The 25,855-nt window shown below is 42.5% G+C and overlaps 2 protein-coding genes across 4 annotated transcripts in view; both read left to right on the top strand.

Moving 5' to 3' along the window:
• Positions 1-1,490, top strand: part of ALG9 (ALG9 alpha-1,2-mannosyltransferase) — a 114,693-nt gene extending 113,203 nt beyond the window's left edge. The window contains exon 17 of the mRNA XM_030918470.1: positions 1,189-1,490. The gene's annotated coding sequence lies outside the window, so the exon portion shown is untranslated. The remainder of the gene's footprint in view (positions 1-1,188) is intronic.
• Positions 1,491-1,587: 97 nt separating this feature from the next.
• Positions 1,588-25,855, top strand: part of PPP2R1B (protein phosphatase 2 scaffold subunit Abeta) — a 41,211-nt gene continuing 16,943 nt past the window's right edge. For 2 of the 3 annotated variants that reach the window (XM_010382328.2, XM_010382326.2), the window contains exons 1-14: positions 1,588-1,761; positions 2,619-2,709; positions 3,105-3,205; positions 7,177-7,409; positions 8,274-8,421; positions 12,747-12,902; positions 13,099-13,213; positions 13,936-14,006; positions 14,937-15,071; positions 15,889-16,062; positions 20,182-20,242; positions 24,074-24,228; positions 24,932-25,074; positions 25,448-25,539. In XM_010382328.2, coding sequence (XP_010380630.2) covers positions 1,648-1,761; positions 2,619-2,709; positions 3,105-3,205; positions 7,177-7,409; positions 8,274-8,421; positions 12,747-12,902; positions 13,099-13,213; positions 13,936-14,006; positions 14,937-15,071; positions 15,889-16,062; positions 20,182-20,242; positions 24,074-24,228; positions 24,932-25,074; positions 25,448-25,539 — 1,789 coding nt within the window. In that variant the 5' untranslated portion in view covers positions 1,588-1,647. The remainder of the gene's footprint in view (positions 1,762-2,618; positions 2,710-3,104; positions 3,206-7,176; positions 7,410-8,273; positions 8,422-12,746; positions 12,903-13,098; positions 13,214-13,935; positions 14,007-14,936; positions 15,072-15,888; positions 16,063-20,181; positions 20,243-24,073; positions 24,229-24,931; positions 25,075-25,447; positions 25,540-25,855) is intronic. The other variant, XM_010382329.2, reaches the window with a different exon arrangement.

A 25,855-nucleotide genomic window follows, 5' to 3' on the forward strand; every position in this document is an offset into this window, starting at 1 on the left:
AATAATTCAGAATATGCTTATGCAAATCTAAAAAATATGAAAATGAAAATAAAATTAAAACCCTAGAGAATACATCCACAAACATAATTTGAGAAAAACTGTTCGGGTCTGCTGGTTCCCAAACTTTCATTACTATCAAAGGCTCTATCTATTGTGCTTACTTCCAAGCACCTCATTCATTCATTCAGTTCATTCATTCACAGGCTCTATTGTGCTTACTTCCAAGAACCCTATTTATTTATTTATTTATTTTTGACACAGGGTCTCACTCTGCCGCCGAGATTGGAGTACAGTGGTGCGATCCTGGCTCACTGCAACCTCTGCCTCTGGGGCTCAAGAGATTCTCATGTCAGCCTCCTGAGTAGCTGGGACTACAGGTGCCCGTCACCAGCCCAGCTAATTTTGTATTTTTAGTAGAGATGGGGTTTCACCAAGTTAGCCAGGCTGGTCTCGAACTCCTGGCCTCAAGTGATCCACCCGCCTCGGCCTCAGAACCCCATGTTTTAAAAAAGTCTGTCTCCTACATTGCATTAATAGTTTCATTAATCAGGCACATAGAATTACCATTTCGGAGCTTGTGATCACCATATGTAGTTATCACTCCAAGCTGCTTAAATTCCAGTCTAAAACAAACAAAACATTCTAATTATTCTGTGCTACCCTGACAAGGGTAAGTGAAAACTTTCCATTCAGGTTTGTAAGAACGAGCTCCCAGACCTCCACGTCTTCCCCTTGCTGCCTCTGAGGACTCTTGGAGGTCTAGGGAGGCCAGTTTGGATTTTCTTGCTCAGGGGATTAAAGCTTGTCGTAGTTTTGCTTCATTGTTTTACTTCTAGCATGCTAAAGAGCTAAAAAAATGGGAGGAAGAAAATACAACAGAAGGCACCATTCCAGTACCAAACTGAAAAGAAACACAAAAACAAGAGAGCAGCATGTTTTTAACAGCTTGCGTGGAAAAAATATTGACTGGGGAGTTTGGACAGCACTGTTCATTTTCTCTCACCGCCCGCGTTATTTGTCTTACGGAGCAGGAGCCAGATACCATTCTGGAGAATAGGGCGAGGGAAGAGGTGGAGGGGTTCTGTGGAAGCTTGAGGCTGAGCGGAGAAATTAGGGCTGGAGATCCAGTGGCTCAGGGCCAGGATGAAGTCAGGGGAGGTGCTAAAGCCTTTTTCCTCCTGGCCTCAGGCACTCTCTTTGGCCCGCCGGAGTCTTAAAGAGGGCACAGCGCGGATCACTCAGGTAGGTCCCTGACCCCTTCAGACTACAACGAGCCGGATGAATCCCTGTCCCTGTTTCTTTCGGCTGGGGAAAGGACGCAGGGGTTCCATTCGCTTTCTCAGCCCACCCGTCTTCTTGAGTTCAGACCTACAGCTCCTGCAGTGGGGGTCGGAAGGGAGTCTTAATCATCGGGACAGAAACTCAGCTCCCCAAACTCTGCTAAACCCGCGTGGCGGCCTTCTTCCCTGCTGCCTGGGCGCGGGGCGGGGCCTGGGCGCGGGGCGGGGCCTGGGCGCGGGGCGGGGCCTGGGCGCGGGGCGGGGCCTGGGCGCGGGGCGGGGCCTGGGCGCGGGGCGGGGCCTGGGCGCGGGGCGGGGCCTGGGCGCGGGGCGGGAGGCGGTGACCAGCAGCAGGAGGAGAAAGAACATGGCGGGCGCATCGGGGCTCGGGACCGGCCCAGGAGCAGCGGGGGGAGATGGAGATGATTCGCTATACCCAATCGCGGTTTTAATCGACGAGCTCCGCAATGAAGACGTGCAGGTACTGGACTGAGCCGGGGGAGCCGAGGCAAGACCGGGTGGTCGCGTGGTAGAGAAGGGGGAAGGCCTGCGCCGCGGTGGGGGTGGCCGGGGTACTGAATAAGCCGGACTCGTAGCAGAAACTTAAAGGGGAGGCAGGGAAAGCTCTGCCAGGGGCTGTGGTGACACGCCTCGACCCTCCCGGGGACCTCTCTAGTACCCCTGCTTCGGACCCCCTAAGGGGTCCGCCTGGAGCCTTGCCTTTCCAGGGCGGTTGTCGGGGAACCCGCTTCCCGCCTGGGCGCCCTATCCGGGCCGTGAGGTGGCTGCGCCTCGTAGGCGAGGGAGCTGGAGAAGCGCGGTGCCGGGCCGAGACGGGGCTGGAGCGGCTGAGGGGCGCAGGATGCCCAGAAGCCCTTTGAAGTGCCTCGGAATCCCTTCATCTGGGCTTGGAACTGGCTCGTCTTCTTGGGTTGAAAGAGGGGGTGGGAAGGCCGATTAACCTGGACAAGTCGTTGTATCAGCTCTGCGGGAACTTTTCTTTGAAACCACAGGCGTTGTATTCAACCATTTCACCTGCTTCACCACTGCCAAAGTGCTCTCTTTTTAAGGTTATCTTACTTCCTGGGTGTTGTATTGCCTTTCATTCATTTCTCTTCCGGGCCCTTCTGAGTGTTTCTCCTAGGAAATCTTCCGCCGGCTAGTGAGGCCGAGTTACACTCCTCCGTCCTATGAGGTTCCTTAACAGTAAAATCTAAGTGAAAGGCTATCTTCATTCTTACCGCTGTGTCATTATTTCACCTGTTAGTACCTTTTGTCTTTTGATCTAAATTCAACCGTTTCTTTACATTGTTCTTCTTTCTACTTTCTTTTCTGAAGCTCCGACTCAACAGTATTAAGAAGTTATCAACAATTGCCCTAGCACTTGGAGTAGAAAGGACGCGAAGTGAATTGTTGCCATTCCTTACAGGTATGTGAAGCTTTGTTTAAAGAAAGGCAGGGACATTCCATTTTCCAGGGACTTTCAACACTGACTTTTTTAGAGTTTGTTACCCACATTAAAATGAGCCAGGTGCTTTCTGTGCAAAAGAAACAGAACAGAGGATATTACTAGTTGTGGTTAGATATATTCAAACATCAACCATTTAGCTGTTGGGAAAATAATTGATATGGGAGTATGAGTTTCTAATTCGTTGTACAAAACAGATCCAGGAAGATGGTTGATTGAGGAGAAGGAAGAAAATGCTGTTAGGATCTTGACTGGGCCACCTTACCGGTCGCATAGTGAATCTGTTCCTAGTTTTGTGTCAGTGTCCAGCTATGTGAGAGCTATCCATGTTGATGAGTCCCTGTTGTCACTTCCAGATACAATTTATGATGAAGATGAGGTACTATTAGCTCTTGCTGAGCAGCTGGGAAATTTCACTGGCCTAGTGGGAGGTCCTGACTTTGCCCACTGTCTGCTGGTGAGTATTTATAAGCTGCCTACCCTCCTAGAACTTTTGCAGTATAAATGATACACAGTTTGGTGATAGACACACTGCAGCATTTTTTATGCAGATCTTTTTATGGGCAGATAGTCATGTTAGTCATTGAGAGAAGAAATACTATAGGCACTTTGGACTCAACCCCTTCTTTTTTTTCTGTGAATAAGAGAACTTCGTCCTTCTTTTCTGCATCTGTAGACTTATTAGTTTAGATGGAGGTAAAAAAAGGATTTGATTGTTTTTATGGTTCCCCCCATGATGTTGGAAACCTTAATTCTCACCTGGCAGCATTTTGTCTTTGTCAGTGTAACTTTTGCTTCTGACTTTCTGAGTTTGATGAATTTGGTTCAATTTAATTGACATTTATTGAGAGTCTACTTTACCAGAAACATCGTAATTTACAATGTTAATGTTGAAGAAGACCAATGTGAGGAGGGGGCTTGGTGGCACAAGCCTGTAGTACCAGCTACTTAGGAGGCTGAGATGGGAGGATCACTTGAGCCCAGGAGTTTGAATCCACCCTGGGCAACATAGTGAGATCCCCATCTCCTAAAAAAAAGGAAAATGACCGCCAAAGTGAATTGAATGAGGTTCCTTGCCTTTATGTGTCAGCAAATAATTACTGTGCAGTCTTAAATGGAAAGATGTAAGTACCTACAAAATACCCTACCCACGTAATAGAGGGGAGAAAGGGGTTCACTCAGGGTGATCAGGGAAGACCTTGGGAGATGATGTCTGAACTAGGTTTTAAAGGATGACCAGGAATTCAACAGATGGACAAGGTAGGGATGTATGCATCAGGGCTTTCAATACTGGCTAGTAATACTGATTCTGGTGATTTCTATCTCTAGTTCTGGTTTTTCCATGGAACTCCTGAGGTAGATTGATTAATAGACAAGTATGAATATATAGATATAGATACATATATTTCTATGTATACAGGCCTATGCTTTTTTCTACTTGAATGTCAAACAGGTATTTCAAACTTAACATACCTGAAACAAAACTTAGCTTTATCCCCCAAATACACTTCTCATTTAGTTGTTCCACTTCAGTAAATGGTATCACTATCTTCCCAGTTGGACAAGCCAAAACCTAGAATATATTCTTGAATTCTCTTTCCCTTGTTCCCCACATCTAATCCATTAGTAATTCCTATAGAGTCTGCGTATATTTCAAATCAGTCCACTTTCTTCCATCCCTCGTATTACCAGCCTAGTCCAGACCATCATCTTTCCTCTAGATTGCTGTAGTAGCTTCCTAACGATGCTTTCCACTCTTGTCTCTCACCCGACCCTTACAGTTCACGTCACCCAGCAGATGGCTCACTCTCTGCCATAGCTCTTAGAACATCCAAATTCTGTACCTTAGCTTATAAGGCTTTTTATGACCTGCCTCTGTAGGATTATCATATGCCCAGTGGTACTGCATGAGAAGAGGTCACAGTAGGCAGGGACAGAGCGCAAAAGGCCTTGATAATCTCTTACATTCACATTGGTCAACTTTCTGTTCTTTGAACTAACCTAGCTCATTATTCCCTTAAGGCCTTTGCCCTAGGTCTTCCCTCTAATGAAAAGCTCTTTCAAGCTTTCTGTGCCTGGCTCCTTGTCATTCATGGATCTACTTCAATGCATCTCCTCAGGGAGGTTTTCCCTAACCACTCAACTTGAAATAGCCTCCCAGTCATCCCTTACCACATCATCCTACTCCTTTTTTCTGTAGAGTATTCATCACCATTTACTTGTTTTCTTGATTGATTGTTGTCTCACTCCATTAGAATTTAAATGCCACTAGAGTGAGGAAGCTTGTCTGCTTTGTTTCTTCTGTGTGCAATGTTAGATGCAACAATAATCATGTATTGAGAAAATGAATTTCAGAGGCTTGGAAGCATGAAACAGACTGGGTTCAAAACTGGAGTGTGGCTGGGTGTGGTGGCTCACACCTGTAATCCTTGCCTTGGGAGGCCAAAGCAGCAGGAGGATTGCTTGAGGCCAGGAGTTCAAGACCAGCCTGGGCAACATTGTGAGACCCCAACTCTTAAAAAAAAAATCACAAGGTCAGGAGATGGAGACCATCCTGGCTAACACGGTGAAACCCTGTCTCTACTAAAAAGTACAAAAAACTAGCCGGGCGAGGTGGCAGGCGCCTGTAGTCCCAGCTACTCGGGAGGCTGAGGCAGGAGAATGGTGTGAACCTGGGAGGCGGAGCTTGCAGTGAGCTGAGATCCGGCCACTGCACTCCAGCTTGGGCGACAGAGCGAGACTCCGTCTCAAAAAAAAAAAAAAAAAAAAAAAAATAGCTGGGCATGGTGGCATGTGTCTGTAGTCCTAGCTACTCGGGAGGCTGAGGCAGAAGGACGAGGAGTCTGAGGCTGCACTGAACCATGATTGTGCCACTGGACTTTAGCCTGGGCAACAGAGCAAGACCCTGTCTCTTAAGGAAAAAAAAGAACTGCTGGAATGTGAAGTGTTGAGGTTGGGTAGGCAGAGTGGTCATCAAGGGCCAGGCAGAGTTCAAATCAAGAGACCACTCATAAGCAATTCTCAGGAGCATGGCCTCATCCTGTGGTAATGATAGCTATTATCCAGTGGTACTGCAGGAGAGGGGGTTACAGTAGACAGGGGACAGATCAAGAAATGCCTTGGCAAGTGAGAAACAGTATCTTTTTAATGGGTTTCTGAAATACCTTCTAGGAAAGCTGAATACTCTCTACCTGTGTGTATCAAACAATTTTTAAAGTATATTATTAGACACACTTCTTTTCTTTAACTCATTATGCTTCTGTTTCATTCTTGGTTAGTTCTATATGTGGGTTTTATGCTTTAAAATCTGTAGCTCATGGCATCTGTAGAATCTACCTGGACTACATGCAAACTCAGTAAGGCAGAGGTTCAGAGAGCCAGCGTGTTTACACTTTTTACTAGGCCATGCCATATTCAGTTACTGCTCCTAATCCGGATCATCCACCCTGTTTGGCCTCTTCTGTTTCGAAAGCTGTAAGCAAGGTGTCCTATCATCTCTGTACTTTTCTTTTTTTTTTTTGAGACCAGAGTCTCACTCTGTCACCCAGGCTCAAGTGCAGTGGCACAATCTCAGCTCACTACAACCTCCGCCTCCTGGGTTCAAGCGATTCTCATGCCTCAGCCTCCTGAGTAGCTGGGATTACAGGCATGTGCCACCATGTCTGGCAAATTTTTGTATTTTTTGGTAGAGACAGGGTTGCACCATGTTGGCCAGGCTGGTCTCGAACTCCTGACCTCAGTGATCTGCCCACCTCGGCCTCCCGAGGCCTGGGATTACAAGCGTGAGCTACCTTGCCCGGCCAGTCTCTGTAGTTTTCACTTGATTGTTCTGTCAGAAACTCCTTCCTGCCCTATGGCTAATGGAAAGTTGCTGAATGTGTTCTGAAAAAAGCAATTTTGTACTCAGCATTTTGTAGGTTGGATAAAAGGATGGAATGGAGATGGTGGATAAGCGTTGCTTGCACCTCTGGGAGTGGTAGAATGATACTGAAAAGGCTGTGGACTCAGTGACCTGACAAGCTGTTATCCTGTATTTGTGGTGCCTAATGTTGGTCATATTTTTGTACTTACTCTTGAGGAAATACACAGGATCCTGTCTGAATTTGGCTGTGTATCTTTTAAACCTAGTGATTCAGCTCACAGTAATATTAATATTGTGTCAAGTCTCTTACACTGTGTCATTTGTAGACACCATCTGGGAATTGCCATCTGGGACATGAGATCTTGGCTTTTCTACAGAAGTCGTGTCTTCAGGTTGGCCGCACCATATGTTATCACTGTGTGAGCTGAAAGTAACCATTTGGTATGATGCAGCTAACATTCTGGTTACGTGTACCACCTCCCTTCAGTCACTTTAAAAGGTGATTATCGGTTTCTAATCTGATTCAATAAGTGTTCTTCTCTGGTTTTCCTTTTTAATCCATTCAGCCTCCTTTGGAAAATCTGGCAACTGTGGAAGAGACTGTTGTTCGTGACAAGGCTGTGGAGTCCCTGAGACAGATCTCCCAGGAGCATACTCCTGTTGCTCTGGAAGCTTATTTTGTACCTCTGGTGAAACGCCTAGCAAGTGGGGATTGGTTCACCTCTCGCACGTCTGCATGTGGTTTGTTCAGCGTTTGCTATCCCAGGGCATCAAATGCTGTTAAAGCAGAAATCAGACAGTAAGCTCTGGTGTTTTTTTGCTTTGTTAAAGCAGAAATCAGACAGTAAGCTATGAGTTATTTGGGATTACTGGGGACTTGTAGCTGATAGTTTACATAGTACATTGTTACCAATGAGTGGCTGATACTAGGATAGTAGGTTTTATGATATCTTCCTTTTTTTTTTAAGAGATAAGGTCTTGCTCTGTTGCACACGCTGGAGTGCGGTGGCACAATCATAGCTCACTGCAACCTTGAACTCTTGTGCTTAAGTGATCCTCCAGCCTCAGCCTCCAAGTAGCTAGGACTGCCGACATACACCACTGCACCTGGCTAATTTTTAAAAATTTTTTCTGGCTGGGTGCAGTGGCTCATGCTTGTAATCCCAGCACTTTGAGAGGCTGAGGTGGGAGGATTGCCTGAGCTCAGGAGTGCAAGGCTACCTTGAGCAACATAGTGAGACCTTGTCTCGACTAAAAAGAAAAAAGAAATTAGCTGGGCATGGTGGGACCCGCCTGTATTCCTGCTACTCAGAAGGCTGAGGTGGGAGGTTCACTTGAGCTCCCCCCAACAAAAAAAAATATTTTTTGGGTATAGATAGGGTCTTGCTATGTTGCCCAGTCTGCTTTCAATTCCTGGCCTCAAGCAATCCTCCTACCCGGGCCTCCCAAAGTGCTTTGATTACAGGTGTGAGGGACCATGTCTGGCCTGTGATGTCATTTTTTATTATTCAGTTGAATATGTTTTATTTTTGTTACTTCTATGACTAGAAGCCTAGTCACTGATTATTGTAAGATAAAACCTCTAATAGTCTGTCTATGTGTATGGGGGCAGGTTTAGTCAGTGTTATTTGATGGGAAATACCTTCATTGTTTTATGTTGCAGGCAATTCCGTTCCTTGTGCTCAGATGACACACCAATGGTACGACGTGCTGCTGCTTCCAAATTGGGTGAATTTGCAAAAGCTTTGGAATTAGACAGTGTGAAAAGTGAAATTGTTCCACTCTTCACTAATCTAGCTTCAGATGAACAGGTAAACTAACTCTTAGTATTTAACGGACACAGATATGCTCCTTTCCTCTAAATTTTCAGAATTTCTTTGGGGAGTTTTAGTTTTCTTGTTAGGATTCTTTTTGCAGAATTAGTGCTGATTCTGGCCTGGTTAAAGTGTAACATGCTCACCTCAGTGTTCTTATGTTTCTTTCTTAACCAGACCATGATTTCTCTTTTACATTAGCAGCTGTTAAAAGAGTGGGGAGTCAGAGAGGAAATGGGAGCCATAATTAGAAAGGAAGACCAAAGCTGCTTGGAGGGTAACATACCTTTGGGAATTGCTGGCTGTATTGTAATATGAGGGAGTAATGTTTCCTGGAATTTTTGACTTTTCAGATAAATAAGCTTAGAATGTGTTAGGAAAGCTATTTGACCCTCTGCTTCCTCTATAGTAGTGTATGGGATTACTTCACATGATCGTATTTAAATCCGAAGATTTAGGTCTCTTTGGTGTAGAAATAACAATAAAACTAGCAAACATGTAAATGAAGTACTTAATTTTTCTCTGCCTTAAAGTAGTTATTTGTATTAAGTAATTCAGTGCTTACAACAGCCCCATGGGATAGCCCATTTTACACATTAGAAAACAAAGGCACAGAAAGTTTAAGTAACTTGCTCAAGTCTGCATAGTGGAGTCAGAATTTGAATCTAAGTGGTTTGGCTCCAGAATTTGTGCCCTTCACAGCTAGACTGTACTGCTGCTCTGTAATGGTGCTTAGGAGGATGAGCTCCCAGAGTTCCTAGACTCCAGAAGAGTCCTTTTGGGCTTTTAATTTGCTTGTTACCTGCCCTAAGATTGCTTCATGTGTACAGGACCACAAGCCCCCAGGACACATACTAATGAGTCTCATTTTCAGATCCTAAGTCTAAAGATCCAAATCCTATTTTCAAAATAATTTTAAAAATTTATTTGAATTTTTATTCTAATAATAAATGTACAAAATAAATGTATAACTTAATGAACTATTATAAGGTAATACCAGCTTGTTAACTATCACCTATGATAGGAGACATCACTTTCACAGCCACTATCCCAGAATCCCTCCATGGATTCCCTTTCAAACATAATCTCTTCCTTCCTCCTCCACTTGCCGCTCTGTTTCTTTAAGAGTACATTATCCTAACTTTTATGATAAATACAACCTTAGTTTTATTTGCATTTTTTTTTTTTTTGACAGTCTCACTCTGTCACCAGGCTGGAGTGCAGTGGCGCAATCTCGGCTCCCTGCAACCTCTGCCTCCCGGGTTCAAGCGATTCTCCTGCCGCAGCCTCCTGAGTATCTGGGAGTACAGGCGCGTGCCACCACGCCCAGCTAACTTTTGTATTTTTAGTAGAGACGGGGTTTCATCACGTTGGGGTTTCATCATCAGGATGGTCTTGATCTCTTGACCTCGTGATCTGCCCACCTTGGCCTCCCAAAGTGCTGGGATTACAGGCATGAGCCACTGTGCCTGGCCTTCTTTGCACTTTTATTACCCAAATGTTATAGTTTAAAACAGTGCTTTTCAACAGAAATATAATGTAAGCTACCTGTTAATTTTAAGTTTTCTACTGGCCATGTTTTTAAAAGTAAAAAGAAATAGGTGAAATTAATATTTATATTCAACCAAAAATTTCCAAAATCTTATTATTTGAGTGTAAATTATGTGTACCAGCCACATTTCAAGTATTGGCATGAGATGATGATGGTAATAGGGTGGTAGTGAAGATGGAAAGGATCTGGATGTCAGTTTGGAAGTGGGATCAATAGGACTTAGTATTACTGGATTGGATGAAGGGGAGAGGAATCAAGATCCCCTAGATTGTTTGCTTGAGCACCTGGGTGGATGGTGGTGCCATCGTTAAGATGGAGAAAATTCTGGGAGGAGGAACAGGTATAGGAGAGAAAACGAAGTTCTGGAAGAAAAGTAATTTTTTTTTTTTTTTGAGATAGAGTTTTACTCTTGTCGCCTAGGCTGGAGTACAATGGCATGATCTCAGCTCACTGCAACCCCTGCCTCCCGGGTTCAAGTGATTCTCCTGCCTCAGCTTCCCGAATAGTTGGAATTATAGTCGCCTGCCACCACGCCCAGCTAATTTTTTCGTATTTTCAGTAGAGATGGAGTTTCACTATGTTGGGTAGGCTGGTCTCGAACTCCTGACCTTGTGATCTGCCCGCCTTGGCCTCCCAAAGTGCTGGGATTACAGGCGTGAGCCATCGCACCTGACCAGAGAAGTACTTTTTTAACAAATACGTATTAGCTTATATTTCAGTAGTTGATTAGCAGTCCCATGATTTAGCATCATTTTTGAAATCCAAAAATATCTGTGTAGTCACTACCAAGAACTTAGCCCTGCCTTTTTTAGCCTGTGCACTTGCCTACAGAGGAGTGTGTGTGTCTTTGGCATGTAGTCAGTTATTGTTGATAAACAGTTTTTAAGATTTGTAATATTTTGGAAGTTGGAGTCACTATTAATGTCTCTCAAGTGTATGTATGTGTATATACATAACTGTTACTGTACATACTTAAAATATTTTACCTATTTCTCCTGGGTGCTAATGTTTACATGTATTAAGATTCTACCTATATATGTATAATATACAAGTCTACAGTCTCAGTACTTTCTCACTGATTTTTCTTTTTTTTTTGTTTTTTGTTTTTTTTTGAGTTGGAGTCTTGCTCTGTCACCCAGGCTGGAGTGCAGTGGCGTGATCTCGGCTCACTGCAGCCTCTGCCTCCTGGGTTCGAGCAATTCTGCTGCCTCAGCCTTCTGAGTATCTGGGATTACAGGCACGTGCCACCATGCCTGGCTAATTTTTGTATTTTTAGTAGAGATGGGGTTTCACCATGTTGGCCAGGCTGGTGTTGAACTCCTGACCTCAGGTGATCCACCTGCCTTGGCCTCCCAAAGTGCTGGGATTACAGGCGTGAGCCACCGCGCCTGGCCCCTCATTGATTTGTCTTAATTGTGTATTTTCCACTTGTTAAAGGACATAGGTGTCACGCTGACCTTGGCTGTTTACATTTGGAAAGTTGAGTTCATTAATCCCATACCTTCCTAATTTCTGTGTTTTTCTAGCCACAGCTTCCTCAAAGTTATTCTGTCCTTGATCTTCAACATTTAAATTCAACTGATTTTTGTTTTTGATTTCTAACTTTTAATTGTTCTGTGTGTTTCTTTCCAAGTCATCATCTTATGCTGCCTACACTCCTGTTACTGCCACCCTGATCTGAGTTTTTTGAAAACTGAGCTTCCTAAGTGATTTCCTTTACTCTTATTCTCTACCTTTGTCCTAATCTGTTATAAATAACTTGTACAAGTATTCTTTTCATTTTTATCCCTCAACTTTCTATTATAGTAAGGCTTTGAAGGCATCATTAAAATGGTTTTTTTTGTTGTTGTTTTTCAAATTTTAAAATTTTCATTTCCTTTTCCTTCATAGAAACTCGGCATTCTAGCCAAGGTAATTACTTTGCTGTTTACTCATAGTACAAAGTCATTTCTATCTTTATGACTTCAACATGCCGTTCCAGGCAAAGGGAGCAGCTCTTTCTTTTTTTTTTTTTTTTTGAGACGGAGTCTCACTCTGTCGCCCAGGCTGGAGTGCGGTGGCGCAATCTCGGCTCACTGCAAGCTCCGCCTCCCAGGTTCACATCATTCTCCTACCTTAGCCTCCCAACTAGCTGGGACTACAGGCATCTGCCACCATGCCCGGCTAATTTTTTGTATTTTTAGTAGATTTAGTAGAGATGGGATTTCACTGTGTTAGCCAGGATGGTCTTGATCTCCTCACCTCGTGATCCGCTTGCCTCAGCCTCCCAAAATGTTGGCATTACAGGCGTGAGCCACTGCGCCCCGCCAGGAGCAGTTCTTTCAAGATGTAAATACATGGCCAGGTGTGGTGGCTTGTGCTTGTAATCCTAGCACTTTGGGAGGCCAAGGTGGGTGGATCATTTGAGGTCAGGAGTTTGAGACCAGCCTGGCCAACATGGTGAAACTCTGTCTCTACTAAAAATACAAAAATTAACTGGGCATGGTGGTGCATGCCTGTAATCCCAGCTACTCAGGAGGCTGAGTCAGGAGAATTGCTTCAGCCTGGGAGGCAGAGGTTGTAATGAGCCGAGATTGTACCACTACACTCCAATCTGGGTGACAGAGTGAGACCCTGTCTCAAAAAAAAAAAAAAAAGATATCAAGACATGAAACTATGTAAGGTGCGGCAGTCGTGGTAGTGTTTATTTTTTTAAACACCCGCACCACCCCATAGCAGTTCCCCGTGGGTCTCGGTAAATGTCTGAATTACAGAAATTTTGTTCCTTTAGGATTCAGTGCGCCTCCTAGCTGTGGAAGCTTGTGTCAGTATTGCCCAGTTACTGTCTCAGGATGACCTTGAGACTTTGGTGATGCCTACACTTCGACAAGCAGCAGAAGATAAATCTTGGCGAGTTCGCTATATGGTGGCTGACAAATTTTCAGAGGTAAAATGATTATTTTTAGGAACTAAGGAAATAAACCTGAACACCCATAGATTTGCTGTCGTATCCAAAGTTTCTGAATTCTTTTCAATGGGAAGTGTTGTGGCAAAAATATATACTTACAGATTGTGCAATTTTGTTTTGTTCTTGTTAATTCTTTTGTTAGTATACATTAAAACCCGTTCAAATTCTTTTATAGCTCCAGAAAGCCATGGGTCCTAAAATCACCCTAAATGACCTCATCCCCGCCTTTCAGAACCTACTTAAAGACTGTGAAGCTGAAGTCCGGGCGGCTGCTGCCCACAAAGTAAAAGGTTAAGGAGTTCAATTTATGTTGGAACATGTGTCGTTCATTTTGGTGCATTTCTTTTTAGTGAATTTTGCATGTTTTTTGTTCTAGAATATGTTTTTAAAATACATAGGGATGTTTTCATGTGGATGTGAAATGTCACATTGTCACATAAAGATAGTTCCTTTATGTTTAAAACCAATAAATCATTTTGTCTTGTTTTTGTAAAAAAAAAAATGCTTTTCAGATTGGATTGGTGTGATACGCAATGGCATAAAGATTTCATGAAAAAAGTTCATTTAGAACAAGAGCTATTTTCCTTATTTGCTTAAACATATAATGTAATTGAAATTGTTGGCCGGGCACGGTGGCTCAAGCCTGTAATCCCAGCACTTTGGGAGGCCGAGACAGGCGGATCACGAGGTTAGGAGATCGAGACCATCCTGGCGAACACGGTGAAACCCCGTCTCTACTAAAAAATACAAAAAAACTAGCCGGGCGAGGTGGCGGGCGCCTGTAGTCCCAGCTACTCGGGAGGCTGAGGCAGGAGAATGGTGTGAACCCGGGAGGCAGAGTTTGCAGTGAGCTGAGATCCAGCCACTGCACTCCAACCTGGGTGACAGAGTGAGACTCCAGCTCCAAAAAAAAAAAAAAAAAGAAATTGTTGATAAACCTGGTTAAATGTCCTCATTTGGCTCTTTGTAAATGGCCCTGTGAAAGCATTCTTTTTTTCTATTTATCTTTTAGAACTTGGTGAGAACTTGCCCATTGAAGATAGAGAGACCATAATTATGAATCAGATTCTGCCCTATATAAAGGTAAACCTGACTTTAGTTTATTTTGTTTCACTCTGATTTGTATAAAGGTAAACCTTAATCTCATTTTTTTGTTTGTTTGTTTACCTTAAAGTTCTTTGAGTTTAAAGGTTGATAGGGAATGAATAGGGAAGATGTGTTAATGTGCAACATTGTTATTTATCACTTATTAGCCTATTGTAGTTGTAAAATGCTCTTTGGTGCCTAGGTTTATGTTATCTAACTAGTAGTCTGAGGAAACATTATCAATGAATCAATATTGAAATAGTGCTGTCTTTAAATTGCTTGGGGTCGGGCATGGTGGTGCATGCCCGTAATCCAAGCACTTTGGGAGGCTGAGGTGGGAGGATTTCTTGAGCCCAGGAGTTTGAGACCAGCCTGGGCAACATAGTGAGACCCCATTGCTACAAAAAATACAAAAATTAGTTGAGCCTGGTGGCATGCACCTGTAGTACCAGCTACTTGGGAGTCTGAGGTGGGAGGACTGCTTGAGCCCGGGAGGTTGAGATGGCAGTGAGCTATGATCATGCCACTGCACTCCAGCCTAGGTGACAGGGTGAGACCCTGTCTCAAAAAAAAAAAAAAAAAAATTCAGGCCGTCTTGGTGGCTTACACCTGTAGTCCCAGCACTTTGAGAGGCCAAGGTAAGAGGATTACATGAACCCAGGAGTTCAAGACCAGCCCTGGCAATATAGTGAGAACCTGTCTCTACAAAAAATAAAAAAAATTAGCCAGGCCTGGTGGTGCATGTCTGTAGACCCAGCTACTCTGGAGGCTGAAGTGCTCCAGCTGGGAGGTTGAAGCTGCAGTGAGTCAAGGTCACACCACTGCACTCTAGCCTGGGCAGCAGAGGAAGACTCTGTCCCCCAGAATAATGGTATGGAAGTTTCTGTTGTCTTGTAATAAAGGCTTTTAATTTTGATTTTATTTTAGGAATTAGTATCTGATACCAATCCACATGTCAAATCGGCTCTAGCTTCTGTAATTATGGGATTGTCTACTATTTTGGGCAAAGAGAATACCATTGAACATCTTCTACCTCTTTTTTTAGCTCAGTTAAAGGATGAGGTAGGTCTTACTTTATGTTCTGTTGCCTTTGATAGTGATTTGATTTTGATTTGATTTTTGGTTTGGGGTTTCACTAAAATAGAACCCCCAAAAAGAAAATGGATAAAAAAACATAACTTATTTTAAACCAATGACAACACCTGTGATTTTGGTTAGAGGGTTATAGGTTCCTCAGAAAGTGGGCACAAGGACCCATTAAAGTAAACCTAGAAATGTCTGTCACCTTCACCTGACTTTTGTTTTATACTTCCTGGTTCCTTTAAAGCTAATGTGTCTTTGTTTAAAAAGTTTCTTTTATTTGAGTTTAAATATAGTATCCAAAATTATGATACCTAATATTTACTGAGTAATTACTGCGTACCAGGCATGAGCCTTAGTGCTTTGCATGTATTTTTACATGTAATTCTCACAACAATCCTATGAGGTAGGTCTTACTATTCCATTTTACAGATGAGAAAGTTGAGGCCCAGAGGGTTAAAGTAACTTGAGCAAGGTCTTTCAACAATGGCAGATCTGAAATTTGAGTGCATCTGATTTAATTCCAGAGATTATGCTCTTTACCATCTTATAGACTTTTCTTATAGTCTTTAGTCTTACAGACTTTTCATTGAAATTTCTGATTAAGATCATTTATGTTCCTTGAGTTATTTATGTACTCTCTATTATTTCTTCAAGATTATCCTTTTTTTTTTTCACCTGAGTCAGTACTTTGTAATTTTAAAACTTACTTAGCAGTTTTTATCTTATCCTGACAGGAGACTGTTGGGCACAGTACTTGATTTTTATATGTGGTCTTTTGGGGCTTGTGTGCTTGCAGTGTCCTGAAGTTCGTTTGAATATCATCTCCAATTTGGATTGTGTAAATGAAGTGATTGGAATCCGTCAGCTCTCTCAGTCTCTCCTTCCTGCCATAGTGGAGCTGGCTGAAGATGCCAAATGGAGGGTCCGGCTGGCCATCATTGAGTATATGCCGCTGCTGGCAGGCCAGCTGGTGAGTATGTGTTGCTCCATGAACTGCAGGGTAGTGTCAAATAGTGACAATTTACCATGGCAAGTAGGAGGCCTAGTAGCCTGTATGCTTATGTTTGTTTAGATGCATGAAAGTATGGCCTTGTTCTTGTTACCTATGGGATGGTTTTTATGTTTATTAGTGCATACATTTCTTTTTTTTTAAGATGGAGTTTCACTCTTGTTCCCCAGGCTGGAGTGCAATGGTGCGATCTCAGCTCACTGCAACCTCCGCCTCCTGGATTTAAGTGATTCTCCTGCCTCAGCCTCCCAAGTAGCTGGGATTACAGGCATGTACCTCCGTGTTCAGCTAATTTTTATAATTTTAGTAGAGATGGGGTTTTACCACATTGGTCAGGCTGGTCTTGAATTCCTGACCTCAGGTGATTCACCCGCCTTGGCCTCCCAAAGTGCTGGGATTACAGGTGTGAGCCCCTGTACCCGGCCTGTTAGTGCATAAATTATAGGTTGAGTATCATCTAAATATGCTTGGGACCAGCATTTTTGGGACCAGAAGTGGATTTTGGAATATTTGTGTTATAAATACTTACTGGTTGAGCATCCCAAATTCAAAAATCCGAAGTCCAGAATGCTCCAATGAACATTTCCTTTGAGCATCATGTTGGTGCTCAAAAAGTTTTGGAGTTTGGAGCATTTCACATTTTGAATTTTTGGATTTGGGATGCTGAGTCTGTATTACAGAAACATATTTCACCTCATCACCACCGAAAAACAAAGCCATAGAATAATAAGATCAGTTTCTTGGCATATATAATGTAAATTTTATAATATTTAATGCCTTTGTGACTTAAGAAATATTTAACTGAGAAGAAAAGGGATTATGGTTTTAGGGTAAGTCTGATGTGACTTTTGCTCAGGGAAACTTCCTTGTTTGCCTTGTATTCTAAGTAAAATGTCCCTAGGTACCACTTGCCCTACGTTCTGATTAAAGGGAGGTGAAGAATCACCATATAAAAAAGAAGTACTGAAAGGCCGGACACAGTGGCTGACACCTGTAAACCCAGCACTTTGGGAGGCAGAGGCAGGCGAATCACTTGAGGCCAGGAGTTCCAGACCAGCCTGGCCAACATGGTGAAACCCCATCTCTACTAAAATTATAAAAATTAGCTGAACACGGAGGTACATGCCTGTAATCCCAGCTACTCGGGAGGCTAAGGCAGGAGAATCACTTGAACCCAGGAGGCGAAGGCTGCAGTGAGCCAAGATCACACTACTGCACTCCAGCCTGGGCAACAGAGTGAAACTTTGTGTCAAAAAAAAAAAAAAGTTAGTATTTTGGTCAAAGTCCACATTATCACATGATCTGTTACTGTTTGAGTTTCATGATTAGTTTTACCCTAACTAATCCCGTGTTAGATGAAATTTCAAAGCTGGGTTTTATAGCCATATCTTTTCCTTTTTTTGAGTAGGTGACCTTGACTGTTGTAAGTTTGATGTACCTTTATCCCTGTTGGTAGCACTTATTACAGAGTATTGTAATTGTTACAGTCTAGTTGGAGAGATGGGTGATCTCTCAATGGTAGGGACTGTATTTTATTTCCAGTCCCTAACATAGTGCCCATAATTAATTAGGCACTTAACATTTTTTATTTTGGGGGGCAGGGTCTTGCTGTTGCCCAGGCTGGTCTCAAACTCGTGGCCTCAAACGATCCTCCTGCCTCAGCCTCCTGAGTAGCTGATAATAGGCATGAGCCACTATGCATGGCCAACATTTGTTGATTGTTGAGTATTTTTTGAGAAAGGTGTGTCAGTTTACTATTGACATCACTACAATTTGTTTCCCCTTCCTCACTCCCACTTCCATTCCTTTCAGGTCATGGCATATGGAATTTGTTTTTTCTTTTCTTGAACCCCTGAATTTATATTGTTAATTTTAGTACATTTAGTTTATGAACATGCATTTTGTGAATGTCTGTGGCATTATATGTTTTATAAAATTGAAAGTATCCGATTCTTTGAAAAGGATACCAGACATATTAGTGCATAGCGAATGGGATAAGGTGAAGTTATTTTGTCATCCTTTTCCTCTGTCACTCCAAAGTGCTATGGGTCATCTTCTCTTCACTGGTGATTGTCATGGATCTACTCTTCAGAGTGGAGAGGAGCAGTGGTTAACTGATTTGCTGAAGACCAAAACTGTCTGGAAGAGAGGCTGCATTTTAGTACCATTTCTTTTAACCTCTGCTCCTTCTAGACCTGGAAAGTTTCCCAGGGTTGCTAGCTCTATAGAGAGCAGTGTGAAAGCAAGGCAGATGGTGTCTTTGGCTGACTTACACCTGTCTGGCAGGGGTAACATGCCTCGGTCATGAACATTTTGCTTTACAATTTTAACTGCTTGTTAGTATATATATTCTCCTTAATTTTCTTTATCTCTAAATATTTTTATATCAGATGGTCAATTTATAAAATTCTCTCAAGACTTTATGTATGACCTGGCTTGTGGACCATGGTAAGTAAGTATAAAATTAAACTGCAAAAACTGGAAAGTAGGCCAGGTGTAGTGGCTCGCGCTTGTAATCCCAGCACTTTGGGAGGCCAAGGTGGGTGGATCACGTGAGGTCAGGAGTTCGAGACCAACCTGACCAACATGGTGAAACCCCATCTTTACTATATAAAAGATTAGCCAGATGTGGTAGTGGGCGCCTGTTACTTGGGAGGCTACTTGGGAGGCTGAGGCAGGAGAATTGCTTGAACCCAGGAGGCGGAGGTTGCAGTGAGCTGACATTGCGCCGCTGCACTCCAGCCTGCGTGACGGAGAGAGATTCTATCTCAACAACAACAACAAACTGGAAAATAAAGGTTAATTAAAACTGAAGGAAAATTCTCAACCTGATATGAAAAAGAAATCTTGGCTGACGTAATCTAAGTGTATGCCAAGATTAGTTCATTAAGATCTTTTAATACAAAGCAATTTTGGGCCGGGTGTGGTGGCTCATGCCTGTAATCCCAGCACTTTGGGAGGCTGAGGCGGACGGATCACTTGAGTCAGAAGTTAAGAGACCAGCCTGGCCAACGTGGTGAAACCCCGTCTCTACTAAAAATGCAAAATTAGCTGGGCATGTGCTGCATGCCTGTAATCCCAGCTACTCGAGAGGCTGAGGCAGGAGAATCACTTGAACCCGGGAGGTGGAGGTTGCAGTGAGCTGAGATGGTGTCACTGTTCTCCAGCCTGGGCAATAGAGTGAGACCGCGTCTCAAACAAAACAAAACAAAACAAAAAAAACAAACACTATTTTGTCTTAATAACTGTTTTCAAAGCACTGAAACATTATATTACCTCTCTTTATTTAAAATATAGAATCACAGTCAGGAACTTCTTAGAGTTCAAAGAAGCAAGACTTGTAAACGTGTAGACCCCAGAAGGGAGGCACTAGGAACGTATATGTCACAGCATTCTCCCATGTGGTGTGGAAGCCCCAGGGTGAGAGGATGGTGTAAATCGGCTCCCGGAGCCCATCCCCAACCTGCACTGAAGTGGCCACCTGTTGACCGTTGGGAGGAACAGGGCTGGGAGAGCAAGCCATGCCTGGGCTATATCCCCTGTAGTCCTGGGCCTGCTTTATTCTCCCTCCAGGGCTTTCTCCTGTTGTCTCAAAAATACTGTCTTTAATTGGGGGATATCTCCGCGTCTTGAGGTCAGTTGCTTTATCGCTAAGGATTTGTCATAATAGTAACCAAAAAGGGAAGAAAATTGAGAATTAGTAATATTACCGACAGGTGTTTTCCTGGGTAATTCATTTTTACAGGTAATCCAGATTTGCTTGGCAGACCATCCACAGTGCATTCTTCCTGCTCTTTTGCAGTGTTGTGACTGGCTTCTGGCCACCCTGTTCTCTTTCACCTAGCAGGGCCTATGCCAGCTCACGTATGCTTTTTGTTTGTTTGTTTATTATTTCCATCCAATAAAATAGATTTATGGTTTGTTTGTAATTCCCGTGTTTCCTTTCTGTCTCTTTCATGAATTCAGTTTATTTGAAAACAGCTTTTTTTAGCCTTCAGGTAATCTTGGTGTAATGTAAATAGACCATCTTTATTTCTGAATTTTGGCCAAGTATATTAATGGAATCTTCTGTATCTGTAGGGTGTGGAATTCTTTGATGAAAAGCTGAATTCTTTATGTATGGCTTGGCTTGTGGACCATGGTGAGTAGATAAAAACAAATTATTGAAAGCCCATATATCCATGATGTTCATACATATCCTTTTAGAAAGGAATCTCAATCTGACCAGATATTTTGCCTTAATACTGTGGGAATGAAGAAAGGCTCTAATTAAAGTTTAGTCTTCTGAATAGGAATTTGACATTTCTACCAATTTTTTTGTATCTTATATTTTATTTTCTCCATTAAACAATTTATTTGCATTATTTCTTACTCAATCTATTACATTATCTTCAGACCATCTCTTTTATATATTTACTTACTCCTCCCTTATCTGAGGATCCTCTTTTTGACCATCCTGTAATTGGTGTCTTCAGCAGCTATACACTAGGTTGGATGGAGATTGGAATCAGATGAAAGGCCTGGGTGGGAGAAATAGCTACTTGGCTTTTTTGAGCTGACATAGAAGAGGAGATCCTCAGTGAGACAGTAGAGGATTCTTAGGTGTGGGAAACATTAGCTTTGCCATAGGGATAGAGAGGGCCTGGATTTCTGGTTTGGGTGAAAGGAAGACTTACTGCTTGTATTCTCACTGCTGCTGCTACAAAGCTAGGAGAGAGTGAGCTCAGGGCAGGTCAGATAGGACAGCAGGAATGAGCAGGTGACTTCCTGGTGAGGCTTGAGGTAGAGGTATATGTGTGTATCCCCTTGTGTGCCAGGCAGCAGTGGTGACAGATGGACCCTCTGCCAGGCCCCAGGTCCGGACTTGACAGCTTCAGTGTTGTCTTAGACCTGTTCCAGTGAGTGTGAGTGCCCCTATGGGGTCATGTGACATTGTCCTGGAGCTTTGATTCCATGTTTTGGTTTGGTGGATATAATATATATCCTGAGTCAGTTCCACAGTATCTTTTATATACTTTCTATACGTATTTAATACATCTCTTTGTTCATCTGTGGGTGCTTATGCCTGGAAATTTGGGAGGAATGAGGATATTTGTGTCTGCTTATACATGTAGGTGGTTTTGTTAAAGGCATATTTGCATCATATAGAGGATCATATGGTTAAGAGTGTGAAGAGGAAGGATGTGAAAAAATATGTGAAAATGTGTAAGGGCTTATATATGTGGGTATTTCCAGTGTTTTCAAACTGGATTGTAGACTTCTTTATTTCTCTTTTTCTTCTCTAAAGTTACCTTGTTGTGGCCTCTTTATTTCTTTTTAAATAAAACTTAAATTTGGCAAATCATAGGAAAGAAATACCGCTTTTTTTAAAAAGTTTATGTTATATCTGATAAATACTTAATGTTACTGGGAATGGTGCTTCCTAGCAGATCATTCTGTGCTTTTTTACATTTTATTTTACTTTAAGTTCTAGGATACATGCGCAGAACTTGCAGGTTTGTTACATAGGTATGCATGTGCCATGGTGGTTTGCTGCATCTATCAACCTGTCATCTAGGTTTTAAGCCCCACATGCATTAGGTGTTTGTTCTAATGCTCTCCCTCCCCTCACCCCTCACCCCCGATAGGCCTCAGTGTGTGATGTTCCCCTCCCTGTATCCATGTGTTCTCATTGTTCAACTCCCACTTATTAGTGAGAACATGTAGTGTTTGGTTTTCTGTTCCTGTGTTAGTTTGCTGAGGAAGATGGCTTCCAGCTTCATCCATGTCCCTGCAAAGGACATGAACTCATTCAATTTTTATGGCTACATAGTATTCCATGATGTATATGTGCCACGTTTTCTTTATCCAGTTCATCATTGATGGGCATTTGGGTTGGCTCCAAGTCATTCTATGCTTTCTTTAAAAGCTGGCAGTTTAGATTAAGGTGGTGTTTTATTTTGAGGAATTTTTAAAGTTCTAATATTCCACGAAGAATTAGATTCCTGACACTCTTTCTCTGTAAGATTGCCTTCTCTATGCAACTTGATTACTCCTTCCTCTTTTCTGATTTTCTCTTTCAGTTTGGGAGCAGGAGAAACCCGTGTTTATTTCACTGCAGCAGTATGCTGAAGTGGGGACTGCAAGAGTTCCATGAACCGGCTGGGCGCGGTGGCTCAAGCCTGTAATCCCAGCACTTTGGGAGGCCGAGACGGGCGGATCACGAGGTCAGGAGATCGAGACCATCCTGGCTAACACGGTGAAACCCCGTTTCTACTAAAAAAAAAAATGCAAAAAACTAGCCGGGCGAGGTGGCGGGCGTCTGTAGTCCCAGCTACTTGGGAGGCTGAGGCAGGAGAATGGTGTAAACCCGGGAGGCGGAGCTTGCAGTGAGCTGAGATCCGGCCACTGCACTCCAGCCTGGGCGACAGAGTGAGACTCTGTCTCAAAAAAAAAAAAAAAAAAAAAAAATTAATGAGAAGACACAAATACTCTAGCTAGCTCCGCTTTAGGGGGAAGGACAGGGAAGGGTTTGGGCCAAAGACAAAGACTATGGATATGAAGGGAAGGAATCTGTATTACAGTAAAACAGTTGACTTGAGTTTGTTCCTTAGTGCGTCTGAGTCTTACCGCCAGGTTGCTTCTCCTGTAGACTGTCAGTTTAAGTGCTGATAATCAATTGTATGGTCACTTGTCTGTGCTGTCTTGCCTGTTCTCAACATCATTGCCCAGAAGGATCTATGAATAGAAAAAGTTGACTATTTCTTGGTTGGAGGCTTCTATAAATTGCCTAGGACTGGGACTGTGGCTTGGATAGCTATTCCTGCCCTTCTATCATCCCAGGAAGGTTGGGCCCACCTGGGGGAGAGAAGTAGAATAAGGAATCAGTACCTACCACCCTTGATTTGTTAATCTGAGCCTACATTTTGAGTCTTACTGGATCTGTAGAGTGAAGTGACACCAGGCTTGTTTTTGTTCAGTGCTGTATATAGCAACTAATTGTGAGAGGATTGTAGCTCAGACCTTTATTATCTAGCTTTATATCTTTGATACATGATCAAAGGATATAGGGCATTATTAGATGTTAAGGCAGGCACATTGACTCAAAGACATTTGACATCTTGTTTCAACCTAAGCATTTTCATGGAGAGGAAGCAAGTCAGTCTGATGTTTGTATTTGCTGTTGTACAGATGACCACAGTGGCCTCTACAGCATTTCCTTGATGTCTTTCTCATTCTCAGTCAGTGTCGGTTCTCCATGATGTTGCTGGAATAATCTTGCTAAAATTCCACATTGGTCATCAGGTCACAAGCTTGCTTTAAAAACTCATCACTGCTTTTCCTAATCAAATCTAAGTCTTTCATAATGCTTTGTGGTCTGGGTCCACCCTAATTATCTAACTTCAGAGTCTCACAGGTTTCAGGTTTTTCCCTTTGTGTCCTGGATACATGCCTTTACCCTTTCTAGGAATTCCTCCCTGCTTCTCTCCACTTACACAGATCCTCCCAAATCTTCACTGCCCAGTGCAAGGATTCTTTCTGTGCTGAAGCCTTCCTAGACCTTCCCTGTTCACTCTTCTCTGCAGTGCTACAACCCTCACAGCCTTTACTACACAATGCCAGACTTCATTCTAATTGCTCTTACACCATGTGACTTCATGGAGCATGTTAGCTTTCATTTCTCTGATAAGAGCATATGACCTGTGAGGGAAAGTGTCTTCTGTATTCTTTCTGTAGCACATAGTAGACACTTGTATTTGTTAAATAATTGATGATGCATATAGTGAGCTCCTTGCATCCCTTTTCTGTGGATATGCACACTTGGAAACTGAGTTGGAGCTGAGCATGCTTGTCATTGCAGCATGATTACATGTGGAGTCTGATTGCAGAGAGGTTTTGCTTTTGGTCCACATGTGATGTTCATGTAAGTAAACTAGGTTATGCTTAAAAAACAATAAGCAGTATGAGAACACGTTTTTGACCTCTTCTGCAGTATACGCCATCCGAGAAGCTGCCACCAACAACCTCATGAAACTAGTTCAGAAGTTTGGTACAGAGTGGGCCCAAAATACCATCGTTCCCAAAGTGTTAGTAATGGCAAATGATCCTAATTACTTGCATAGAATGACTACTTTATTCTGCATTAATGTAAGTATAACATAACTGTTATTGCTAAGCTTAGGCATTAAAGCAAAATTATTCATGGCTATTTCTGAATTCTCAATATACTGTCTTCTATTTGGAATATATGTCTTGTATTGATTAATTGGAATACAGGAGATGAGAGAAAATGTCAGTTTTAAAATTCATGTTAAAATCTACAGTATTGGCCGGGCACAGTGGCTCACGCCTGTAATCCAGCACTTTGGGAGGCTGAGGCGGGGAGATCACCTGAGGTCAGGAGTTTGAGACTAGCCTGGTCAACATGGCGAAACCCTGTCTCTACTAAAAATACAAAAATTAGCCGGGTGTGGTGGTGTGCGCCTGTAGTTCCAGCTACTTGGGAGGCTGAGGCAGGAGAATCCCTTGAACCTTGGGCAGGAGGCGGAGGGCGCAGAGGTTGCAGTGAGTTGAGATCGCGCCACTACACTCCAGTTTGGGCAACAGAGCAAAACTCCGTCTGAAAAAAAAAAAACAAACTACAGTATTTAAAAAGTGCAACAACTTATTTGTGAATTCTGGTCTAATTCTCTGATCATTTGAATGATTCCTGTGTCTCCCACTCAGCTGCTCAAACTAGAAATATTTTCCTATTGGTCAATTATTTTCTTATTAAATATTAATTTGTTTCATTAAATTTTGGAATTTTTTTAAAAGTATTTTAAATGTGCCATCTTATTTATTTTTCTAGGCACTGTCTGAGGCCTGTGGTCAGGAAATAACCACTAAGCAAATGCTGCCCATCGTATTAAAAATGGCAGGAGACCAAGTAGCAAATGTTCGCTTCAATGTGGCCAAATCTCTACAAAAAATTGGACCAATTCTAGATACCAAGTAAGATTTTAGTGTTTAGTCTTGTTTTAAAAGCGTATTTTAAATTTTACCTTATAGTGGGGAGTAATTAGCTAAAATTAACTTCAGGGATTTTCACTTTGCCTAAGATCTGGATTTGCTTAAAGAAAATAATTACTAACTGATTTTGAGGATGTCCACTATGACTTTTATATTTAAGCTCTATATATGTCAGATCATTGTCTGAAACTGATTTTGCTGAGAATTCTTTAGACATTATTTTGTGTATTTGTCAAGTTTATAAATGTTTTTAAATTTTTTTTAAATTTTAACAATGACCATAAACCATATACACCAGAAAGGATTTCTATCGCCCATTAGACTGTCTTTCACAGATAATACTTTTGAATGTCAGTGCTTTACAGGGAGAAGTTAAACCAGTACTACAGAAGTTAGGTCAAGATGAAGACATGGATGTCAAATACTTTGCACAGGAAGCTATAAGTGGTATGTATTTCCTTCTTTTGCCTTGCAGCTTATGCCTTGGTTAGTGGGGATTTATCTCTATTATGTGAGAGGTGTTAAGTGGGTAGGATGATAAGTATTATGGGAAACAGGGAGGGTGGTAAGTTCTTGGAATGCTGGTGTCTCTGTGATTAGAACCCTCTTGGCCCACCGTTTTCTCATAAGTGAGCAGGCTATTTTTCTTAGTTACATGTAGGACTGGGTAGGAAATACGATTCTCACTGGTAAGAACAGTTTTTTGTTTGGAATTTAACCAATTTTTAAAGTTTCACTTCTGATTAGCCTGGCCAAGTAAAGA

This window comes from Rhinopithecus roxellana, chromosome 15 (assembly GCF_007565055.1).
Source record: "Rhinopithecus roxellana isolate Shanxi Qingling chromosome 15, ASM756505v1, whole genome shotgun sequence".
Lineage (NCBI taxonomy): Eukaryota > Metazoa > Chordata > Mammalia > Primates > Cercopithecidae > Rhinopithecus > Rhinopithecus roxellana.